This window comes from Echeneis naucrates, chromosome 24 (genome assembly GCF_900963305.1).
Source record: "Echeneis naucrates chromosome 24, fEcheNa1.1, whole genome shotgun sequence".
NCBI classification, from domain to species: domain Eukaryota; kingdom Metazoa; phylum Chordata; class Actinopteri; order Carangiformes; family Echeneidae; genus Echeneis; species Echeneis naucrates.
This window is the reverse complement of record NC_042534.1, coordinates 1669622-1691641: the sequence shown is the minus strand read 5'-3', so window position 1 is coordinate 1691641 and position 22020 is coordinate 1669622. Positions and strand designations below refer to the sequence as shown.

General features: G+C 43.8%; 1 protein-coding gene across 1 annotated transcript in view; it reads right to left on the bottom strand.

Moving 5' to 3' along the window:
- Positions 1 to 22020, bottom strand: part of arid1b (AT-rich interactive domain 1B) — a 36979-nt gene extending 14959 nt beyond the window's left edge. Inside the window, exons 1-8 of the mRNA XM_029495763.1 lie at positions 21196 to 22020; positions 16991 to 17218; positions 10892 to 11050; positions 8280 to 8393; positions 1646 to 1892; positions 990 to 1073; positions 618 to 770; positions 182 to 530 (exon numbers count right to left, since the gene is read on the bottom strand). Coding sequence (XP_029351623.1) covers positions 182 to 530; positions 618 to 770; positions 990 to 1073; positions 1646 to 1892; positions 8280 to 8393; positions 10892 to 11050; positions 16991 to 17218; positions 21196 to 21930 — 2069 coding nt within the window. The 5' untranslated portion in view covers positions 21931 to 22020. The remainder of the gene's footprint in view (positions 1 to 181; positions 531 to 617; positions 771 to 989; positions 1074 to 1645; positions 1893 to 8279; positions 8394 to 10891; positions 11051 to 16990; positions 17219 to 21195) is intronic.

The window sequence follows — 22020 nt, the reverse complement described above, 5'->3', positions numbered from 1 at the left end:
GAGAGGCAACAGACAACTTTTGATTTGTTTCAAATGATTCTTTAAAAGCCTCCGTCACCAAATAATTAGAAGGTTTTCGCTTCTTTTACTCTCGAGGTGATTAAATGTGACAGAACTCAGTTTATGTCTGAACTCCGGCGGTAGATGGAGCACTGCATGACTTCCATCCGTCACAGCTCACCTGCTCTGAGCGCCAGCAGGGGATGAGGACGAGGAGTTGGCACTTGGCCCGGCGCTGGGGCCGACGTCTGGCAGTTTGCGGCTGGCGTTGGGCCCCGGAGGCCTCATGCCCTGACCGGCGGGCTGTGGCATGCCTGGGGAGGTGGGCGCCATGGTGTTCCCCCCAGCAGGGTAAGGTCGCCCACCTGCGCCAGGCCCAGGGCCGCGACCTGCCGGGGTGGAGGGGCCCTGACCGTGCATGGGACTGCTGGCATTCAGCCCCAGGCTGTTGGCCAAGCCGGGGCCGGGCCCTGGGCCGCTGTAGTTGGCACTGGGAGCCCCACCATAGTGGGGGGGCCGTGGGTAATTACCTGAGAAAGGAGTGGTGAGATAAGACATTAGAAAGGCTGTAAAGAGAGAAAGGTACGAAACTGTCACCCTTCTTTTTTTTTTTTTACCTGGGGGTCCATACTGGCCATATGAGCTACCCTGCTGGTAGGGGCCGTGGTGCATGGACCCTCCTGGTGCTTGATGAGGGGACATAGGTGGTGCCGACTGCTGGGGGCCAAACTGAGGCCCTGCAGTGTTTCGTTGCATGGAAGGAGGGAAACCTGAAGAAACAAACAGGAGGAGCAGGTGAGAGACACAGGGACCGGGACACAATTAGCCTAGCCTAGCACAAAGACTGGCCGAGGGTTCATATTCAACCCAAAACCTTGGCTGTATGTCATCCCCTCACTTCTCCCCCTGCTTCGACCATCTCTGTGCTGTCAAAAAAGAAAATGAAAACATCAATCTCACACACACACACACACACACACGTACGTTACCTCTGTCCTGAGTCATTGCAGACTGAGAGGGATGAGGACCGACATCTGATCCAGGACCAGAGACCTGAGGGGTCAACTGAGGGCCTGAGATGGACAGAGACAGAATGGTGATATCACTACTGAATGTAACTTGTGACAGCTAGGCTTGTGTGTGTGTGTGTGTGTGTGTGTGTGTGTGTGTGTGCGCGCACAAGCTTGTTTGTGATTCAAATTCATTTCTACACTGAAAAATCAAACAAACAAAAAAACCTTGTCAACTCATTATTCACTATTTAATTAATAACTAATTATTTTCCTTATGGATTAATCTGCTGGTTATTTTCTGATTAGGTCTGATGTGTAAAAACAGTGACAGCTTCACGATGTTCATTTTGTCTAAAATGGATTTAAAAAGGAACACATCCTCAGATTAGAGAAGATGGAACACTGAAAAATAATTATCAGAATAAAAGCAATTAATTTCCTGTCACTGTTTCATCAGTCAAACTTGGACACGTGCTGTTATTAAACTGCTTCCTTCATGTTGACAGTCACATTAAGCTCATGAAGTTAACACACATGGTCATGTGTCTGATTTATAATTTAACGTGTTTTTCATTTGGTTTTGTTTCTTTTTGTGTTGATGTGAACTTCCACCATCACCATCGTCATCCTACCTGGTCCGCTGGTGGCGGGGGACAGTGGTCCAGATCGTGATTGGCTACTGGACCCGGCCGGGGACGGTGAGGGGGAGGGTGAGGGCCCAGTGCGAGCAGACGGCGGGTGTCGGGGCGATACGTGAGGGGAGAAAGGAGAACGGGCTGGAGTCCCCTGGTCTCCCTGAGCACTGCCGGATCCCGATGCCCCTGAACTCACCGCGGCCTCTGTGCCTGTTGGCAAATCATCGATGGAGCCAGAGAGATCCTGAAACATAGAAGACTGATTTTTATTCAATCTTCCCATTTATTGTGATAATTAGCTGGATGACTGATGAACAGCATTTTGTTTACAATCAAATAATTGAATAAGATAAATATATCGTTACTGTGATGGCTGCTGTGTTTCAGACATTAATAAGGACAATAATGAGAAGACAGATCAGTTAGTCAGGCCTTTCTGCATAATTCACACAATCACTCCCATTTTATTTAAACATAAATTAGCTTTTTCAACGACATGAATTTGTTTTAGTGAATCTAAATTCATGCTGCCCTGGTTGAGTCACGAAAGGTTTCTACATTCTAAGATCAGCACAAGTGGCCATAAAAACAGAAGGAAGATATTTAAACTTTTTATTACGACGACGCGGTACGGGGGTTAAATAACCTTTTCACAGATACAGAACAGTAGTTTGGGTCGAAACATGTTTTGACTGCTTCCAGTTCCATTATTCTGCCGGTTTGGGCGTGATTTTTTTCTGACTGCTCATTTACTGAAACATCATACTATGACTTCAGCACCGCACCAACAGGAGAATCATTGACTATTCTTCAGTGACGGCTCATAAACGCCTCGTTCAGCAGCTCCTAAATGAGGCGAGGAGAAGTAAAGGTCTCAGCCGGAGGGCATTAACTGGCCGTCCAAAAGCAACAGAACTGACGGTGGAAACTCTGGTGGGATTCTTTACGACACGACCTCAGAGAGGAGGCGGCCTCTGCTCAGGGATTTGTTGTCAAGTTTGGTGCCAAACACACAAAGGAGGAAGCTGAGAGAAGGAGCTGCTAATGTACGTCGTCTCTCAAGGATGCAAATGTTGGCGCTCAGTGTAGCTGTAGCAAAGTAGACACTTTCCCAACCACAGGTGTTGTTTTTCCTTTCTTCACCACAATCTCCTCATCGTGCAGACGTGTGATTTGACTCAGTTTTACCTTTCCTCCCCGTTTTCACCTCCTTCAGCTGGCGTCGTTACCCAGCATGACCCTGCAGCTTCCAGCTGACAGAATGATTGTGCTCATGAGAGTTGACACATGTGCAAAACACTTATTGTAAACTATGTGTCAGTTTCTCCGTTATTGAAGCAATTCGTTTTTTTCCACAATAATCATCGAGATTGATCATCTGGCAGAGTGGACAGTCTTTAGAATTCAACTGCTGAACTACCCGCAGGCTTTGGATGAAAAAGTAAAGATAGAAAAACAGGGAAAAAAAAGAAAAAACAGGGTTCAGTTTCAGCTCTGAAGCAAAACGGTGTCTGTTTCAGCCTTTATAGAACAATTTCAAACCTTTTCCCCACATCGCTGCACTCCCCAGCAGCTCCTGTGATTTATGGTCACAATTACCGTGTTTCATTAAAACCTCACAGTCTCTAATTTGATGAATAGAGTTTTCCAGCCTCATCACTCATTCACAGTTTCTCTGCAGAGTGAAAGAGGACGAACAGAGGAACAGACTTCTCTTAAAGTCTCGCCCACACAATCCAAACTCTCCGTCTCAGACTGAGAAATGCGAACCGTCACATCGTCGCCATCCGTCATCGCTGCTCGCTCCACTCCTCCCCCGAACCAACTAGACGCTCACTTTCAGCTGCACACTCTGATAAGTGACAACATAAATACAGTGAGCAACAACAACTGTGTCAGATGGTTTGGTGGAAATTTTCCATAAAACTACTGCATGTGCATTTGGAGAAAGAAAAATCTAGTTCTTTTTCCAATTCCTCATATCACTTCATATACAGGCAGAAACATTTAAAACAAATAATGAATAAAAGTTATTGAGATCATTAATGCAGGATATTAGTAAAGTAACATTTTTCTTTCAATCTGCAGCAACAGTGTTTGATGAGTCTCCCTGTGTTGGCATGTTTGTCAGGGACAGCCCATCTTATTTTGTGAACATAACCGGAATTAAAACCTGACTGAAGCCTCTCTGATGTTTGGGATCTTCGGGGGAGCCAGATATTCAACAAAAGGAATCTCAAGTCCAGACATTTGCTGGGAACTATTTCAAAAACACTGACACATCAGTTTCTGCCAGAACCATCGATCAACTGACAGAGACGGAGGAAGACGGAACATCAGTCCAACACTTTCTTAATCAGAGAGCCAATCGAGAACAAAAAGGGAAAATCAGGCAAAAGACGATTAAGTCCGTGTGTAAAAGTGTCGGAGAGAGGAAGAGGAATGATGACAGCTGTTGCTATGGCAGCAACCAAAGCCAATTAAGATGACTGACAGGTGGGAGAGTGAGGTCATCCCAACAGTCGGCATTTAAAATGTTGGAGGCTGCTGAGGGAGAGTCTCATTCTGGATCAATCGGGATCATTGTTGTTTGAGCAGTGACGGACACTGCTGTTGTTGTTGTTACTGTTGCAGTGACTGAAACTGTGTGATGTTGACATAAATATGTTATCATGGATGGTTTTGTTGTGGTTTTTTTCCTGCTGTGTTGTGAATAAGCTTTATCTCACTTTACATGATCTCTGTCAGTTTGTCTCCAAGCGTTTTATCACATGTTGCTGCAGTTATTACTTTAATGACCTTATATCTTTCACTGTTGTAGAGACAGCACTTTTATCTGCTGATGCACAAATGTGAGAGGAGAGCTAAAAAAAAAACAAAAAACAAAAAACAAAAACTCAAGCAACATCAGATAAAAGAGAAACATCTCCAATCAGCTCAGATTGAGGGTTTAATTCCTGCTCTGGAGTCCATGGCTCAGTGCCTTGCTCAGAGACTCTACATGCTGGGCTGTTTGTGGGGGATGGAAGCTGGATATTTTTATAACAAGGCAAAACACAGAAGATTCAACTGAGAAAGAAACAACTCCACGAGCCTGAAAGGAGGGAAGCAAAGAAGACAGGAGAAAAAGAAAGATGAGGAGGAATAAGAGAGACATAATGAAGAAGAAAAAGGAACAGAGAAGGCGAGCAGAGGAGGCTGCAGGAAAAAAGATGAAGTGAGAGGAAAGAGGGTGAGGAGGGCAGGTGAGGAAGAGAGGAGAAGGAGGATAGGAAAGAGAGAAAGAGGAGAGAAACACTGCACCGAAATCTCCCATCTGCCCCTGGGCCTGGGACCAACCAATCACAGCCTAGCAACCCATCCTCCCTCCCTCCTCCCCATGCCAACAGCTCAGCCAATCAGCTGCTGCAATGCCTCACGCACACACACACACAGTCTAATTATAACGAGTGAGCTGCAGAGTGTGAGCGAGTGTTTCTCTGCAGCCTCGCTCAACCTTCTTCTCCTCCTCTACCTGTCCTCCTCTAAACTTCCTCTTTCACATCCCTCCTTTTCTCCTCAGCCGTGTCCTCTCTCACTTCCTCCTCCCTCTCTCCATTCTTTATCTCTCCCCCTGCTCATTCGGCTCACCTCCTGGTGTTTTGCTCATCTTCCTTACTTGTCCTTTTCCTCCAACTTTCACCTCCTCTTTACTCACCCTTCCTAGCCTCCTTAGTTTCTTATTACCTCATCGTCCTGTAGTTCCTTCTTTCCTCCTACTTCATCTCATCGCCTCTTTCCTCTCCTCATCCTAATTTTCATACGCCCTCCCCTTCATTCCTTCCCTTCCCTTTTTCCTCCTCCTCTCCATTTTTCCTCGATGCTGTAGCTGCAGAACTTCATTCAGTGTCGCCCTGTTTTTAAGGTTCTCCTCCATCTAACAGGGATGCTGTGACAGTTGTCTGAACGTCGATGATCACAGAGAATTCAGCTTCTTTGAATGTATCCAGGGCAGCATTATTGTTCAAATATGTTTGTCTCTTTATGGTTATGGAGACTGGGGTAAAAAGAAAAAACAAACAGTCTAATAATAACAATAATATGGACATTGATATGATTATATTTTGGATTTCTTCAGCTTGGTTTTGCATATTTCTTTTACATTTTGATTTAATGAGCTGATTTGCTGGAAAAGTTTGGCAATATTGGTGCAAAAATGTTTTTTCTGGGAGCTGCTTTAATTAGGTGAGTTATACAGGAAGTCAACTGCATCCTGAGACCAGAGCCATGATGCTGCTGTAATATATCTTAAATAAACTTTAAGATTTGGAGGTTTGGCGGTTACAGAGCCTACTAATACTCCTACTAAGAGTTATTTTTTCTTTTCCAGTTCCATTTGTATTTGTGTGAGCTATTTATTCTCAGCAGGCATCAAAATATACCACTCAGTTCAAAATTAAAGTAATAAGTCAGTATATTAAACAAAGTGAAGTTTGAATAGAGCTCAATTACATTTTCTGGAGGGGCTGTGTTAATAAATGTTATTAATATTGTATTCGTAAAATGAAATCCAAAATGTGCAATGTTTTATGCATTTGGAGACAGTGGCACTGCTTCAATGCCACTGAGACCACGAGAGACAGTCAGCAAAAAAAAAAAAAAAAAAAAAAAAAAAAAACACTAAACAAAACACTAAACATACAAACATAAAACCAACACACAAATCATCATTTAAGAGAGGAAATAATCTCAGCATCGTGGACTCGGAACTGAAGTCATTAAAGAGTCTGTGAGGCTTTCGGTTGCAGCTGATTTCTGCTGATTTTTTTATTTTCCCTTCCTGCAACGGAGCCTGTCTCCCCTCTGCTTGTTGCCATGGCAACTGCATCAGCACCATGACTTCAAAGAGGAGGCGCCGAAAGAGAAAGACGGGAAGTGGAGGGGGTTGGGGGGGGGTTGGAGAAAAGAGTGAGAGAGGACGGGATCAAGATAGCAGTGAGATGAAAAAGGGAGCCAGAGGAGAAAAAGTATGAGTAAAAGGGGGAATAAAGTCAAATGTAAAGAGACAGAGGGATCTAGTTTAAACAGAGAGGAGAGAAACAGCGGATAGATGGATGGAGAGGGAGAGGACTGCTCACAGTCAGAGCTGAAAGAGACTGTGTTGAAGCAGCTATAAAACGGTTTTTCTAACAGAGTAAAACATCTGCAACCAAACTGAGGGAGGACTGACACGACTGGAAAGCACACAGCTCGGATCCATGAATACTTTCTGACTCACTCTCAGAGTCTCTTTATTTGGGAAACGCCATCCGAGGTGGACAGACACGAACCTCAGGGCTCTATAGCTGGGCCGCTATTATTTCTATCTATATTTTGGATCCATCTAATTTGGGTCAATGAAAGTAATCAGTCATACAGAATTTGCCATTATCGGCTATACTGACTCCTCCAGCTTCGAAATCCAGATTTCATTCTGTACAATTTCCAGTTTGTCAAGTAATTCACGCACAACCACGGTTTGGTTGTTTCATTTCATTGCAGTAAGACTTTCTTCATTCCCTTCAGATCCATTCTAAGCTTTTCAGTTCTCCACAGTACGAGTTAAATTTCAGACTTACAATACTTAAATACAGTCCAGGAAAAACTGAGTGGAGGAGTTAAAAAAAAACAACCAAAAAACATTTTATTTTCAATCGACATTTAAATGTTTTCTAAACTAAATCACCACATCCATGATTTGTGGTTAGATATATATTATGATAAATAATTTCTGAAAATCATTTATCATCTCGTCAGTTTGTTTTTGCTTTTATCTCAAGTGGCTGCTATATTTCCATTTGGACTTTACAAAGTCATTTATGAAAATAACAAAGATCAACAACTTCTCAAAGGGTTCAGAGGGAACAGCAGCAGAAAAGCTGTTGTAAAGACATGTATTAAAATGTGACAACATTTCAGTCTGCGCTTGGCTACAGATGACGGCGACGTGTCATTTCAGACGAGCATCACGGTGAACAGCCCAGCCTGCCCGGACGATCAGAAAGTGATACCTGCGAGGTTCAGCAACAACGCCGAGCTGCAGTCGACAGGGAAGGTCTGAACCATGTTCAATCTGTCACACAGTGGGAGTCTGATTCACGACCACTGAGCCTGACAGTCACCGCTTTGTATTATGTTGCTTCATCATTTATGAGCCGTCGCTCTGTCAGAATCGAACCTCAGGACAAAGAAGCTTTTGAGGGCTGTAAATAAAGTGATGAGGACAAAACATGTCTGGCCAGATCTGAGGGGTTTCTCAATCAGAGTCTTTTCCTTAACACCTCGAAGATCTTAGACTTCTTGGTAGGCCTTCATCTAATTTTTAAAATCATTAATTACATGAAGAAGCCCAGCTTAGAGTCTGTTCGCTGACTTTTAGCCTGAGCTGTTTATGATCCCCATGTCAAAGCACCATCAATGAAATCAAAGACACGTGAGCATCAGTAGATGTCATCTGCATCCACTTTGGTGGATGTTGTCTGTTTAAATATGGAACTTTGTGAGCGTACATTTTCTTGTTCCTAAAAATCTGGAGCGGTTTTTTGAGAGACGCTGTATCCACCCCCATATTTGCCTATTCTCTCCTCTGAGGCTGACTGACATTTAGACTCACTGGCAGACTGGACGGTCGCTCCTGTTGGCTCACACTCATCTCCTCGTGGTTTGGTTTCCCAGGAGTCATAGCGGCAGACTGGCCCCGGCCCCCGTACGCCTCCTGCGGCACCTCCTGTGTCAAGAGAGGCAGATGAATAAGGTTTAAACGGCAAAGCCATCACATAATCTTTTTTTTAACTCCTGCTGGAACCAAAACAATCTGTAAACAAGCAGTTGCTGTGGAGCTTTCAACCACGTTTCAGGACGTTAAAGTCGACGTGGACTGGAATGCGTCGAAGCGCTTTAACATATATAGGTTCACTTAGCTTCCGTGGAAACAATCTGCCAACGATGACAGCGTGAAGCCTTCGAAAGCTCCAGAGCAGCTGCTAAAGGGACCCGAGGTGAGGGGGTTTAGTTCACAGCTGACTCCAAGGTCAAGGCTGAAATAAGCTGCAGTCCATGTTGCAGATAAAATCCAGATGATGATCATGTGATTCCAAAAGAAAACAGCTATTTCCATTTGTCACATAGATTCCAGCAAACATTTAATATATTTCTACTTCAGCCTCTTTTCCACCGGTCAAAAAGCCTTCTCAGACCTGCTAAGATCAGGCCACAATCAGCATTCAGACCAAGAGCCAAACCCCCGGAACAGTCATTGATCAGCGAGCGGCCATTTTGGAATTTTGGAAGTTGAGCTGATGATTCGGTCATTTGGCATAAACAGTAAAAACACATCACATCATTATGATGATGGTGTTATTTTTTGCCCTTTCTCAGATAGCTGAGAGTTGAAGGGAGAAAACCACTGACAGAATATTAAACACGGCTATGTCTTCCTCCCCAACACACCTTCTGTCTGCACAATGTGTCCACTGTGTGCTGCGGGTCACATGTGGCATCCTTCACATTGCTGGTTGTGGAGTTTGTAATTACTGCGGTGCTTCAGAGGCTTTTGAAGTTTCACTGAGCGGTTGTGCAGGTTTACACTTGGTGTGTGTGTGTGTGTGTGTGTGGCTTCCACCAGAAACAACACAAATTGAATTAGCTGCAGTCTCGTGAAACTAAGCTGTCAATACAACAGATTGACAGAACTGAACAAAACAAGCCGATCATCCAAGAGAAGGAGCTGAGCCTCACGAGGACACCAAATGATTCAACTGCATAAAGTCGGGAAAATCCAACTCAGGTCAGACGTTAGCTTTAGCGATGTCCCATCAACGACGAGTGTCTGCTGATGGAATCCGATTCTGAGATTCATCACAGTGTTGATTAAATCTGGCCCCACTGAGAAAAAAACCTGCAGACCTGATGTGAAATCAAATCAGATTTTTGATGAGCTGTTTGATCCAGACCCCGAAGGTCCTGATTCAAAACTATTACGTTTATCAAATTAAATTATTGAAAGTTTAAGTGGGAAAATGCTTGAAATTGATGTGAGAAGATCCTGTAGAGCCAAGACGGCTCACTCTGATGGAAGAACAAAAATTCAGACAACCTTTGTTTGTGCCGTCACGTTTTATTTCGCTCTTCCTCACAGAGGGAGCATAAAGTGAGAGATGGTGTGATATTCAGGCTACAATCAAGTTAATAAAATGTGCACCATGTGCAATGATCAAATCACCTCACATTTATCCTTTATTAACAATAAAGTATAAAAGACGTTGGAGTCAAAGTGAATTTCTCTGGACTGTCCTGAGGCCTTGTTAAAGAGTCGACCCTCAGTCCTTTAGGTTATCGTAGTGACTTTATCTGAGTGAACATGTGAGTGCAGTTTAGGATTACGCTTCATGGGACTCAATGGAAATATTGAATGTTCTAATTTGTTCAAAATGGGCTTTTTTTGTTGCTACGGCGTCAGGTGACCTGGTGTGATTCGGTGCAGTCGGCACGTGCGTTTCCTCCGAGCGTCTGAGAGAATTAGTGAAGGTGAGTTCGACGAGAAAACCTTCACCAGGAGCTGTTTCTTTTCTTCCCCTTCGCTCACTCTCAGAGTTAATTAAGGCCGACACAGTGGCAGTGTCTCAGGGGAAATCCTGCTTTATGTTCCTGTGATTGGACTTCCTTCAATGTTCCTCACACACAAACAAGCCCCTGACAGTTTCACCTGCATATTGATTATATTACGTGTGCTGTTGGTCTTCACACAACCTTGACAAGTTCCAAGTTGTTTTAAACTCAGAGTGTCCTGATTCTCTCCATGCAAAGCTTTTTGGACCCTCACATCACTGCAGCGGCTCCTTACTCTTTCCATCTTTTGTTAAAAGGAGTCAAGGTTGACAACCACAACCGCTCACTCCTGTGTTTACCTGTGCAGATGACAACCCAACCCTGGGGTTTTCAAAGTAAAGCAGGTCCATCAGTGCTGAAGTAATCTGCACTGGAGTCAAGGATGGAGCAAAAGAGGTGTTTTACAAACAAAATCATGTGGACATAGCCCCAGACTCATGGCCTGCTTCTGGGAAACAGAAGAACAGCTGTGACCCTAACCTGCGTTTTTTTCACTGTTTTTCTGAATGTCATCAACTAAATAAGACAATAATCAGTCAATTAATCAGCTTTCCCTTCCTTATCTTTGAGGTTTTTATTGTGAAAGAATCAGCGTGTCAGAGCAGGAAATACTCGTACCTGCTGCGGCAGCGGGCGGGGCTGCATGTACGGTGGCTGGCTGGGGGCGGCGGGCTGCTGCTGTGGGGGGCTGAAGTATGGAGGCTGACCTGGCTGACAGTAACCACTCATGTTCTGCTGCTGCTGCTGCTGCTGCTGCTGACCGTACTGAGAACCCATCTGTGGAGAACAACAAACAACAAACATCAGTGAAATGACTCTCTGATGAATAAATAACGAGTTGCTTGATTTACTACAGACAAAATGAGCTGATCTCGGTTGCAGCAGAAGTTGTTTTAGGTGCCCTCTCTTTTGAAGGAGTTATTAATTTTTAGCACAGACACCGAGTGCGTTTCCATCCACCAGGATTTATAAGCACTGCAAATAAAAAATCTGTTTAAAAAATTTGTTGTGTAGATTAAAAAACCCCCCAAAAACAAACGTGGATGTATATGAAGCAGTGATGATGATGACCTTCCTCACATTCATCACATTGTTTTCCATCATTTGACCGGGTCTCTTGTAATGACCTCATCTTCTTTAATGGTTTTACGGGAGCAAACTGGAGCTCCACCAGCTGTTTACCTCCATCAAGCCAACTCACCGTCACACAGCAGGAGCAGAGGGAAAGTCACTTTCATTTGCATTTTCCTCTAAGGGTTCTCTCCATAGTTTGGGTAAAATCTGGATGGAAACTTAATGAAAAACTCCTGTGTGAAAGTATCTGCTCTGCGCAAACGATGAACAGTGATGTTCGAGGAATATGGCCGTTCATTAAAATCCAAAAAACTGAAATCTATTTCAATCCGTTTACATTTGTGTCGAATTCAGCATTTGGACTGGCTCAGGAAGAAGATGTAACCCAGCAAAAGATTGGAAATCGTACCGCTCCATAGAAAAATCTTAGACCTTAATTCTTAACCCTAATTAACAAAAAAGGGAAAACAAAAGCATTTCTATTTGTGTTCAGTTTATCATCCTTGTTGACGTCATTAAATCGGAGCTGTGATATTCTAACAACTCCACTAACATCCTCTATTAACCACCTGTTCATGTCAAGCAGACTTTGCATTATCTCCTAAACTCTGCCTTGGTTTGTTTCCGCTCTTCCAAACATGTGAAATGAGCTGGAAAGCACCTTCTGCTATATTCCTGGAAAGTGACCTATATATTCACTTTGCTCAAAAATCCCAGTCGCCCCTCCCCTCCCCTGAGAATTGTGTGTATTCTCTAACTGTCTGACTGGAACAAAACGTCCGTGATTTTATTATGTGATGTCAGGGTGCCAGGACAACTGACGTCCGACCTCCTTCACTGTCACTGCCACCCAACGTCTCCTGGACAGTAGCTCATTTTATATTTATCAGAGTCACAGGAGAATCACATGATCATCGCTGTGAATGTGACCGTGTTTGGGATTTCCAACGCATTCCTGGTGATTTCACATCAGCTAAGGACACGAAGTGAACCTCAGCCGACAGCACAGTGAAAAAACTGAGCAACCAAACATGGTTGCTTTGAGCAGAAGTGTAATTTTCCTTTTTTCTTAATTCAAACATCATTTGGATTTCCCCACAAACAGCCAGCCTTTGAGTGCTGCTGTATTTAAATCAAAGGTCCCATACAGTCCAAAGGTGGAGCCCCATGTGGTCTACGTTTTATATCAAAACCGTGAAAGTATCAGAGTGCTCAGCCGTCAGGACTTCTGGAACTTTGTGATGTCACAACCAAGCAGCCAAGCCCCGCCCTCCTGGCCCCTGCGCCATCCCCACAGGATTTGATTTCATGGAGAATTTGACATTTCCCCGATGAAGTGAAGAGTTACATTAGACTGTCGAGGTGAATCCTCCCTCCTCTTCTAAAGACAATCCGCTGACGCTTTCACATCAGTTTCATCACTTCATCTTAGAGAACATTTTTATATCTGACAGCAAACAAGCTGAAAATTGCAGGACAGTAACAGACCTTTCTGCTCTCAGAGGCTTTTTGCTGAAACTCCCCTGACCTGATTTATCTCTTTTATTCTATTAATTATAATTGCTCATCTTTGACCAAATTACTACTTCAAATGCTTTCGTCATTGTTTTCATCTGTTAATTTCTGTAACATTAGAAAAATAATGTTTTCAAGCCTCCTCTGGTCATCTCATGAGGGGAAATTGTTTTTTCGACCGATCTGATCTGAGAAGAATCACACTGGTTGAAAAAACTAGAACCTAAAAAGTATTTTTTGTGTATTCAGTTATTGACTCAACAAGCTTTACTTTATCAGAGCACAAGAAGTGAAGATGAAACATCAGCTGCAGTTAATGTGATGCTTTGAATGGACCGGTATGTTTGTCAGACATGAGGCTGACACATTAAAGTGGCAGAATGAGGCACGTCTCTGAGGAGTTACTCTAAAAATCAACTAGAGGAAGCTTCGCTAATCTTTGTTCTTCCTCTAACAACAACGAGCAAACCGGTTCTGGAGGATCTACAGCCAAATACTGACTCCTCCTCCCTACTGCCGGAGACTTAAAACAGGCTCGGCCTCACCAACACAAACTGCTCGTAATAAGCCTCTGTACAAACATTAAAAAGGTGCGCACAAGAGATCCTGTATTTGCATCAGGTGTTGTAACACCTCCACACATTTTCCCCCATTAACCCCCTTCCTCCCCCAAAAGTTCACGCCCTCCTCGGGAATACAAACCGACACAAGAGTGCAATAACACGCAACCTGACTGCAATCTGTGAGAACTGGAGCAGCGACGGCAGCACTCACGATTGACTGCCTTGCTCAAGAGCAAATCCTGCACGTGCTCAGACGCTCAGCAACCACAGTGAAATAGTCTGGTGATGAAAGCAGGAGTCAGCGATGATGGTGATGATGATATCTGCAGTCAAATCTGAAGAGAGACAACTTCAATACAGAGCTGAGCTAAAAAGTATTGACGACTGATCTGTCGAATGATTACATTTCTTTTCCTTCTGATTTCTGAACTGAACCTCTTCAGTTGGACAAACTGAAATAAACAGTTTGATCTTTGTAAATGAAATGAAGCATTTTGTTGTTGACGAGCATCAGACCAGATTTGAGTTTTAGACTTCTGGACCCAGGAAGCAGGAACAATCTAAGCGGCACAGGGTGGTGGTGGTGGGGGGCTGAGTGGTCGGCATCAATTTCATCTGGAATCACAGCGTTAAGAGGCAGAGTCCCGGGGCCATCTGGGGCCTCGCTCTCATAAAAGTCATTACCTTTCCTCGCTCTGCCCCCATGGCTGTCTTCATCTGAGCACATTTAACGTCACTGACAAGTTCCCCCAGGCTCAAAAAAAAAAGGCTCTGCCGACCTGTAATGATGTAATAACATCGCCGTTACTCTGTGATGGCAATTTCTTTCTGGAGGAATCTGTGAAACGACATTGGGGGTTTGTCGGGAAGAAAAGCTCGGGGGGAAGAAAACAGATCTGAGCAATCTGTGACCTGAGAACAAAGAGAGAGAGAGAACGACCTGGAGAAGCCACCGGCAGACGGGCCAACAGTCAGGTTTCAAAAAATGTGTTTATTTTTACCTTTACTAGAAAGACAAAGCAAAAAAAAAAAAGACAGAGCAGCAAAAACAAAAATCCAAACCTGGAGGGTGTGTTCATTATAGTAACACACCCGAGACAGCAGGCCTGACTCCAGAAAATTAATCTGGGACTTCTTCAATAATTACTTCTGTCATCGTTTAATCAGAAATTTCCAACACTAGATAGTTCCGCTGAATGTGTTTGGTTTTGGGCTGAAATTATGATGAAGATGTCGCTTCAGGCCACAGCGGAATTACAACAGGAATTTTTACCCACTCCATGAACAACCCCACTTACTGAAAACATGATTTTTACCTCAACAGACTTCCTGCTGACTAATGGCTTTTAGATATTTGATGTTTAGTGGCCCGTTAAAACTTTACAACATTTAGAAGTCAAATAGGATCGTTGCTGAATAATTTTGACTCTTGTTCCTGCTGGAGAACAATATGACCTGTTCTTTTAGTTTTAGGTTGTTTGTTGTTTTTTGTGGGTCTATGGCCAATGACCTATAAAACTTCAGGTTTTTAAGGTTATTAATTAATACATTGCAGAAGGACAGAGTCTGCAACAGACAATGTCTTTGTGCATGATCCAAAGACTCATTTTCACTAAATAAGGTGGGAAAAAGGAAACACCATGTGTTAAATGTCACTCATGGTTTGTTTTTTTTTTTTGTTTTTTTTTGAGGTCTGACTTCTGATACAACAGTCAGATACTGAGTTCAATGTCAGAAAAAACTGGGAAAGCAGAATCTTCTTCAAATCCAACTAATGAATGAATCAGCTAATCATTTCTGCTGTGGAGTTCTGGTTGCTTTCCGGGTATCTGGGGAAATAATGACACTGATAAGTCCAGTCAGGGTGAATTAGGGCCAAACAGAAAGTCTCTGGGGTTTCTGGGAGATTAATTACGTTGCTAAAGGATGCAGTGTTTTATAATGGAAGGTCCCACTGATGCCACTTGAAGAAATTACTTCATTTGATAAAATGTAATACTGAAGTCACTAACTTAATATTGTCTTGGTTTAAATATGGCTGATTTACAGTCTCATCACAGACCACCCTCCTCAGAGCGCCATTGTTTTCAGTCTTTGTAGTAAATCTGGCAGCAACAGGGAATTCACTGAATTACAGTTTAATATGCAACCCTCAGTTTTCCATCTACTGTCTTCTAAAAAAGTCTTTTTTTTTTTTGATTGATAGAATAAAGTTGACTGGTTAAAAATGGCTGCTTGCAGGCAGCTGGTGGCCCCGTGCATGCATGCGTGTGGAAATATCTGGATGAAATGGCACTAATCATAGAGGTGAACAGCAGTGGAGCTCAGCATGATGCAGGAGTTTTTGTCATGAGTCCATCAAACTGTCAATTATTTTTCTTCGCCATGAAAACTTCTCTGAAAGCCACAGAAAGTGACGTTCAATATAGCCGGCCTTCAAGGTTACAGGAGGTCAGCGCTGGCAGAGCACAAGCAGACCTGGAGATGCCCATCTGAAACCCAGACCAGAAGTCTGAAGTCTAAAAATAGTCCACCCCAGACTGGCCTGGCCCGGCCCAGCCCGGCTCCATCTCGGCAGGAGCCATGTGGTCTGACAGCATCAATAGCCGTGTTGTCCTGCGAGCGGCTCATGCAGTGACGAGATGGTGACACTGCAGATGAATCAGCAGGTCGGCTCTGTGAACAAACAACCAGCCCGGAGTCTTTGTGGATTCGTCGCAGCCTCAGTGTGGCAGGAAACACTGAACCGCTCGGGACACACAGACGACTTCAAATGCTTCATCGCACAACAACTTACAAACCGGAGCTGTGAGCGTAAGCGGCTGCTGCAGTACAATAACTCAGTGATTCCCCAATATTTGGCTGCTTAGTACAAAAAAAAGCGTTGTGCTTTTCAGTTGTAGAATTTCTTGGACTTTTTCTTGATGGAAGATGGAATAAGACTAAAACCATCAACACTGTCAGGGAAAGTAAATCAGCTTTAACCCTGATTATGTTTGTTTATTGTGATAACTTCACTTTTATAGTCTCCACTTTAAAACACAGTCTGAGTCTGGAGCAGCAAAAACAGTTTGACTGGTCTATAACAATCTATCGATCTTAAAACCTCTTAGAACCTCTTTGATTGATAGATTTTTTCATTTCCTTTGTTCCATTTGGGGCAACTCGCCAGAAGCTGCACTTTAACTGTATTTCTGATCGATTATTACTTTTTTTTATACCTTATCTCAATTTTAAAATCAAGTTGTATTGTCTTAGTTGATTTTATTCTGGATTTTATTGCTGATTTCTCTCATGCTCCTCTGCATTGTACTGTATGAAAGCCCCAGTGTTTCCAGTGAGAGTCAGGTTGCTTCATGGAACCAGAAAACCAATATTAAACTCAAAAATAACTGGTTAACCATCCAAGCTGTATTTGTGGCTCAGTCCCCCAAAGAGGCCTAAAACTGAAACTGTGAAATCTGATCTGACTGGTGTGAAACCCAGAAATGATCATGACAGATAAAAGAAACAGAAAGTGAAATCATCTCGAAAAGGATCATGGGATAGAAACTTTAACTCCTACCTGTTGCTGAGGGTACTGCATCCCTCCCATCCCCATTTGCCCTCGGCTGGGCATCCCCATCGGGTATCTGTGGGGGGACGGGGTGCCGTAGGGCTGGCCGGGGTACGGACCGCCCTGCTGCTGCTGCTGCTGCTGCTGTTGTTGTTGTTGTTGTTGTTGTGAGTACGGGTTGTTGCTCATGGCGTACAGCTGTGAGCGTTTCATTGCCATCGGGTCCATGGACGGCACCTGAAGCAAGAGAAATGATTGGATGGTGAGCAAAAATGTCTCAGCACCAGTTGTTCATGCTCCCCTCCGGATGAACTTTTTTTTTTTTTTTCATCCAGTACTTTAGTTTGTGATTTAATAGACAGAAATTGTGTCTGGCGTTTACAATCACAATTATTTATTTCACTTATAGTATTCAAGTTACTGAGAGGATCAATCAATACAAAGAATTTAAGGTTAGCATTAGCAACTAAATGGAAAACATCTGAATTTACCTCAGATACTGGATACTTTGGTTTGTTGATTAAAACCATTTCTGTTTCTGCTGCTGCAGACACACCATCAAAATAAGAAAAGTCCTTTGTCATTCAAGTAAGTAAGTGAAGCTGATAGATGAAATATTTGAGTCTCATGAGAATGCGCTTTAAAAAAAAACCACTAAAACAAAAAGAAAGTTTTCCCATAATTTTCTTTGCTAAAATGTAAAAAAATTGCAGCTAAGAATCTGTATCTAAATCATAACCAACAACAATATCTAAAACGTCTGGACAATGTCAACAATAAGCTTGAATATCAATAAGCACAGATGACACAGATTTAACCCAAGACAGAGGAGTTGGCTCACCAGCTGGTTCATGGCATAATGTATTACTGTAATACATTAGCATTAATGTATCGCAGGCTGAAGTGCAGAATAAACACAATGGAGGCTTAACACTCAGCAGCAGATTCAACTGGAACAGCACGATGTGAGAAATCCAAAAGCCTGGTAGGCCACTTTAAACCAGAGTCAACAGTCACACCTGGGCACACTTTAATATTCGCACACCGTATTTGACACACTGACATAATAGTAAGTGAGTGAAGTGACTCAGTGCAAACAGATGTTTCACGGCTGCAGCTAAAAATAGACACTATTTATGGGCTTCACACACACACACACACAGAAAATGATCCAGATATTTAATACTCTTCTTTCATGTTTTCTTTGGATGAAATGTCGTCATCCATCAGCTGAGCAAAGTAAATACACACTGGAGAGGAAAAAAAGCCAAACTGGAGGAGCTCTGGAGCTCTGCCAAGTCCGCACAGCTGGTTGTAGCAAGGGAGGATGATCAAGCTGGAAAAGCACCTGATCAATAATCCAGATGTAAACAGAAGAGAGGGAAACTTGGCCGTAGGTGATGCTCAGGACAACATCTGACCGTGTGATACTCAGATCTGTCAGCAAACTCCGCAAACGGTTGAGAGACACTGATTAGAGCTAAATTACTGCAGTGTAACAAAGAAAGCTTGAGGTGCTTCAGCCAAGCGGCCCTGTACTTCATCAGACACTATGTGGAAAATGTGGAAAATATAAACCGTTTTGTAAAAAAAAAAGTAAAGTATTGGGTACTACAATCATGATTTGGTTAGTGAATCAATCTCCAAGCAGCACTGGGCGGGCCCTCACACACCACGCTCGTTGGAACATGTTGCAATTATCGTGGTATTGCCACACAATAGATTGACATGGCTGACGAGACGGGACACAAGTTCCTGTCCACAGCGGGGAATGAGATGATGCCACATCTCAGAAATTGAATTATACAAGCATGAACGCTTTGGCGAACTTTTAATAATATTCTCTTACAGTCCAAGACATGCAGTTTCAAGGAAACTGAAAAACGTACATATTTAACATCAATATATCACTTTACTGCCACAGAAGAATTATAACTAAACATGTATAACTATGTTTATACATGCTATAAATACCAACAACAACGCGGCTGTTTTTGAGCCCAGGGTTTGTGCCGAACAGTGAGCTCCTGCTGGGGGTCTCGGCTGCTTTTTCACTCTGCAGCTGATTGGCACATCTGGAACACCTGTGGCACATTTCCCAGGTATGAATCCTGGCTGCCATCTGATCTCTCTCTGCCGCGCTGCACGTTCTGATTCGATTTCAATGGATATTCTGATTACATTTTTGCAACTCATCTTTCCCCCGATTTGGTTGTTGCACAAGGCCACACGGTAATTTCATTACATTTGGCTTCATCGCACAGACCTACTGTGAAGATTTAATTTGGCATCTTAATCTGGTCACGTTTGGTTTAATAAAAATAGCCTTATGTTTTTTTATTGCCATTATGTTGTGGCCACTTGAGCAACGTTCATAATACATGTGTTAACATCACTGTTGAGCTGAGCATCTGTTTTACTGAACCTCTGACACCTTCATCACCACTTATTGTTGTTCAAGAGCATTTTTTGAGTTAAAAAAAAGCAAACCTGAACGTAAAATATTACATTTGGATATACAACATGCATATTGCACGTGGCATTGTGACTCTCTTCTGACAAGTGCTGAAAACGACTCATCTATAAATGTTTGAAAATTTATATTTTTTTGTTCATATTATTTATGTATCATTGATTATACAGAAATGTATTTCTCCATTAATAGTTTGGCCATTATAAGGTACACAGAGTTTATTATTAATTATAAATTAATTATAAATATTGAAAAGGTACAAGTGTCTTTCTAGTCCCGTTCTCCTCCACTCTGTTAGGTTTTAGTTGTGTTAAGTATAAAGGACTGCAGCTTTGATAAATATGTAAAACTACGTTCTTTGACTCAAATGAGAGGCTCAAAGCTCATACATAAGAGGCACAAACTGTAGTATGATCTGAATGTTTTGGGCGATTTTATCAATACTTGTTCTGCACAAACAAATCTGCAAAGACAAGTTAATGAAATTAAATCAGCTACTGTTTTCACAAGTTCAATTATTCAAGCAAGATCCCGAGGATTTCCACTTCCTGATGAGAAAACATGATCACTTTCTGCTTTTATCAATGTAGCTGTAATGGAGTTAATCGATTATTTTACAAACAGAATAATAATCAAACTATTTTCATAATTAATCACGTTTTGGTGATTTTTAACAGAAGTTTTTAAGAGCAAATCTTTCATATTCTTACTTGCTTTTTTTGGAGTTTCGGATTTTCTGTTGAGATGAAACCAGTTTAAAAGGAAAAAGGCCTTGAGAAGAGTGTTTGATGAACAGAGGTGACAGTGGGAGACAGCACTGAGGGGCTGTGTGGGGGGGTCAGGCCTGGCGTGTGTGTGAACATGCTGCACATTTAGCTCCAGTGTTATGCCGCCGGTAATGGGCACATGGCTAATCTGCATGTGTGAAGGTCAGGGCTCTGGTTGTGGCGTTGGGGCCATCGGGGCTCCGAGCCAACGGGGGCTGAGGCCGGGATGAGAAACCCGAGGAGCGGCCTGAGCAGCAGCTCTGACCCGCTGGGGTGACGCCTCTCCCCCGGGGTGCTCTGCTCAGCAACCACACAACCAACTTACGGGGCAATGACACTTAACATTACTTCAAAATGAGACAATTAGCATATGCGGGATGTGAGGATGTGGGGGTGGGGAGGGGATGTCGTGGCTGAACGGAGCTGTCACAAAGCTAACTGTCAGATCCCGATGATCAACACCTCCGGGTTTTATTTATCTAAGTATTATCTGATTATCCCCCGTCTGAGCAGCTCCAGCCGGCGGGTTGATCTCTGACACACATGCAGCCTCAGCAGGCCTGTGCGGCTCCGGGGAGCTACGGCTAACGTGCTAATGTTAGCTTAGCTTAGCTTAGCTAAGCTAAAAACGGAGTCACCTTGGACACGGAACCAAAACCATGACTTGTCTTAACTAATCCCAACTCCCACTGCGGTTATATACCCACATTTCAACATCTACTTTACTAAAGGCGAGGCTTTGTGAGCTAAAAGATCAAATAAATGTAAAAATTGCGGATAAGGAGAGTGTCGGATTGTAACTGACGTGTATCTGCAGTGGAAATAAAAACTACAGCTAGCTAAGCGGCTAGCTGACGTTAGCTATTTTGGGTTAGCTTAGCGGCTAAACGGACGGTTAGCATTTTAGCGACAGTTTGATCGTCCGTGTGTTCTTAATCACCAAACAACCAGGTATTAAAAACGGTGTTACTCACCTGGGACCTGCCGCCGCCCTGCCCGTTGTTCCCCGGACTCATAGCCGGGTGATTTCTTTGTTGTCCTCCCCAGCCGTGAGCAGCCGAGGCGTACGGGGAGCTCAGGTCTTTAGCCAGCCCCATGCTCGCCTGCTGCTGCGCGGAGGGATTATTATAGTCGGGGTATCCACCTCCGTAGCCCCGCATCATCGGGCTCGGAGACGTTAATAACTGGTTTAAAGTCGGTGTGGACCCGGACGGATGCTGCTGCTGCTGCTGCTGTTGCTGCTGCTGCTGCTGACCCTGTCCAGGAAACCGTTGAAATCCTCCGCTGCTTCCGCCGCCGCCGCCGCCGCTTCCCCCTCCAGCCGGGGAGCTGGTAGCAGCCATAGCCGCTTTGCTGTGGTTAGCAGCGGCCGAGCCGCCGCTGCCCGGGCCCATCAGGCTGTTCCCCTGGCGTGAGGGGCTCATCATGCCTCCGTATGCCCCGGCCCCGTATCCGGGTCGGTAGTTCGGGTAGTGGTTGTACGGGCTGTTGTTGTTGTAGCCTTCGTGGGAGTTCTGAACCTGGTCCATGGTGCTGTGTGCCGAGAGCGCCGCCGTTACCCCAGTCCCTGGGCTTTGTTGTCCGCCATGTTGATCAAAGCAAGGCCCTCCTCTTCCATTCCCATAATAATGATTAAACTCGGAGCTGGTCCCACTCGGAGGAGGGTTGTTGTTGGTGGTGCTGGTGGCTGATCCCAGGCTGGCATCCATCCGCTGCTCCTCCTCCTCCTCCTCCTCCTGCTCTTGTTCAGCTGGTGTTGGTGATGGCGCTCCTCTCGGCTGGTCCCCACCAGGAGGAGG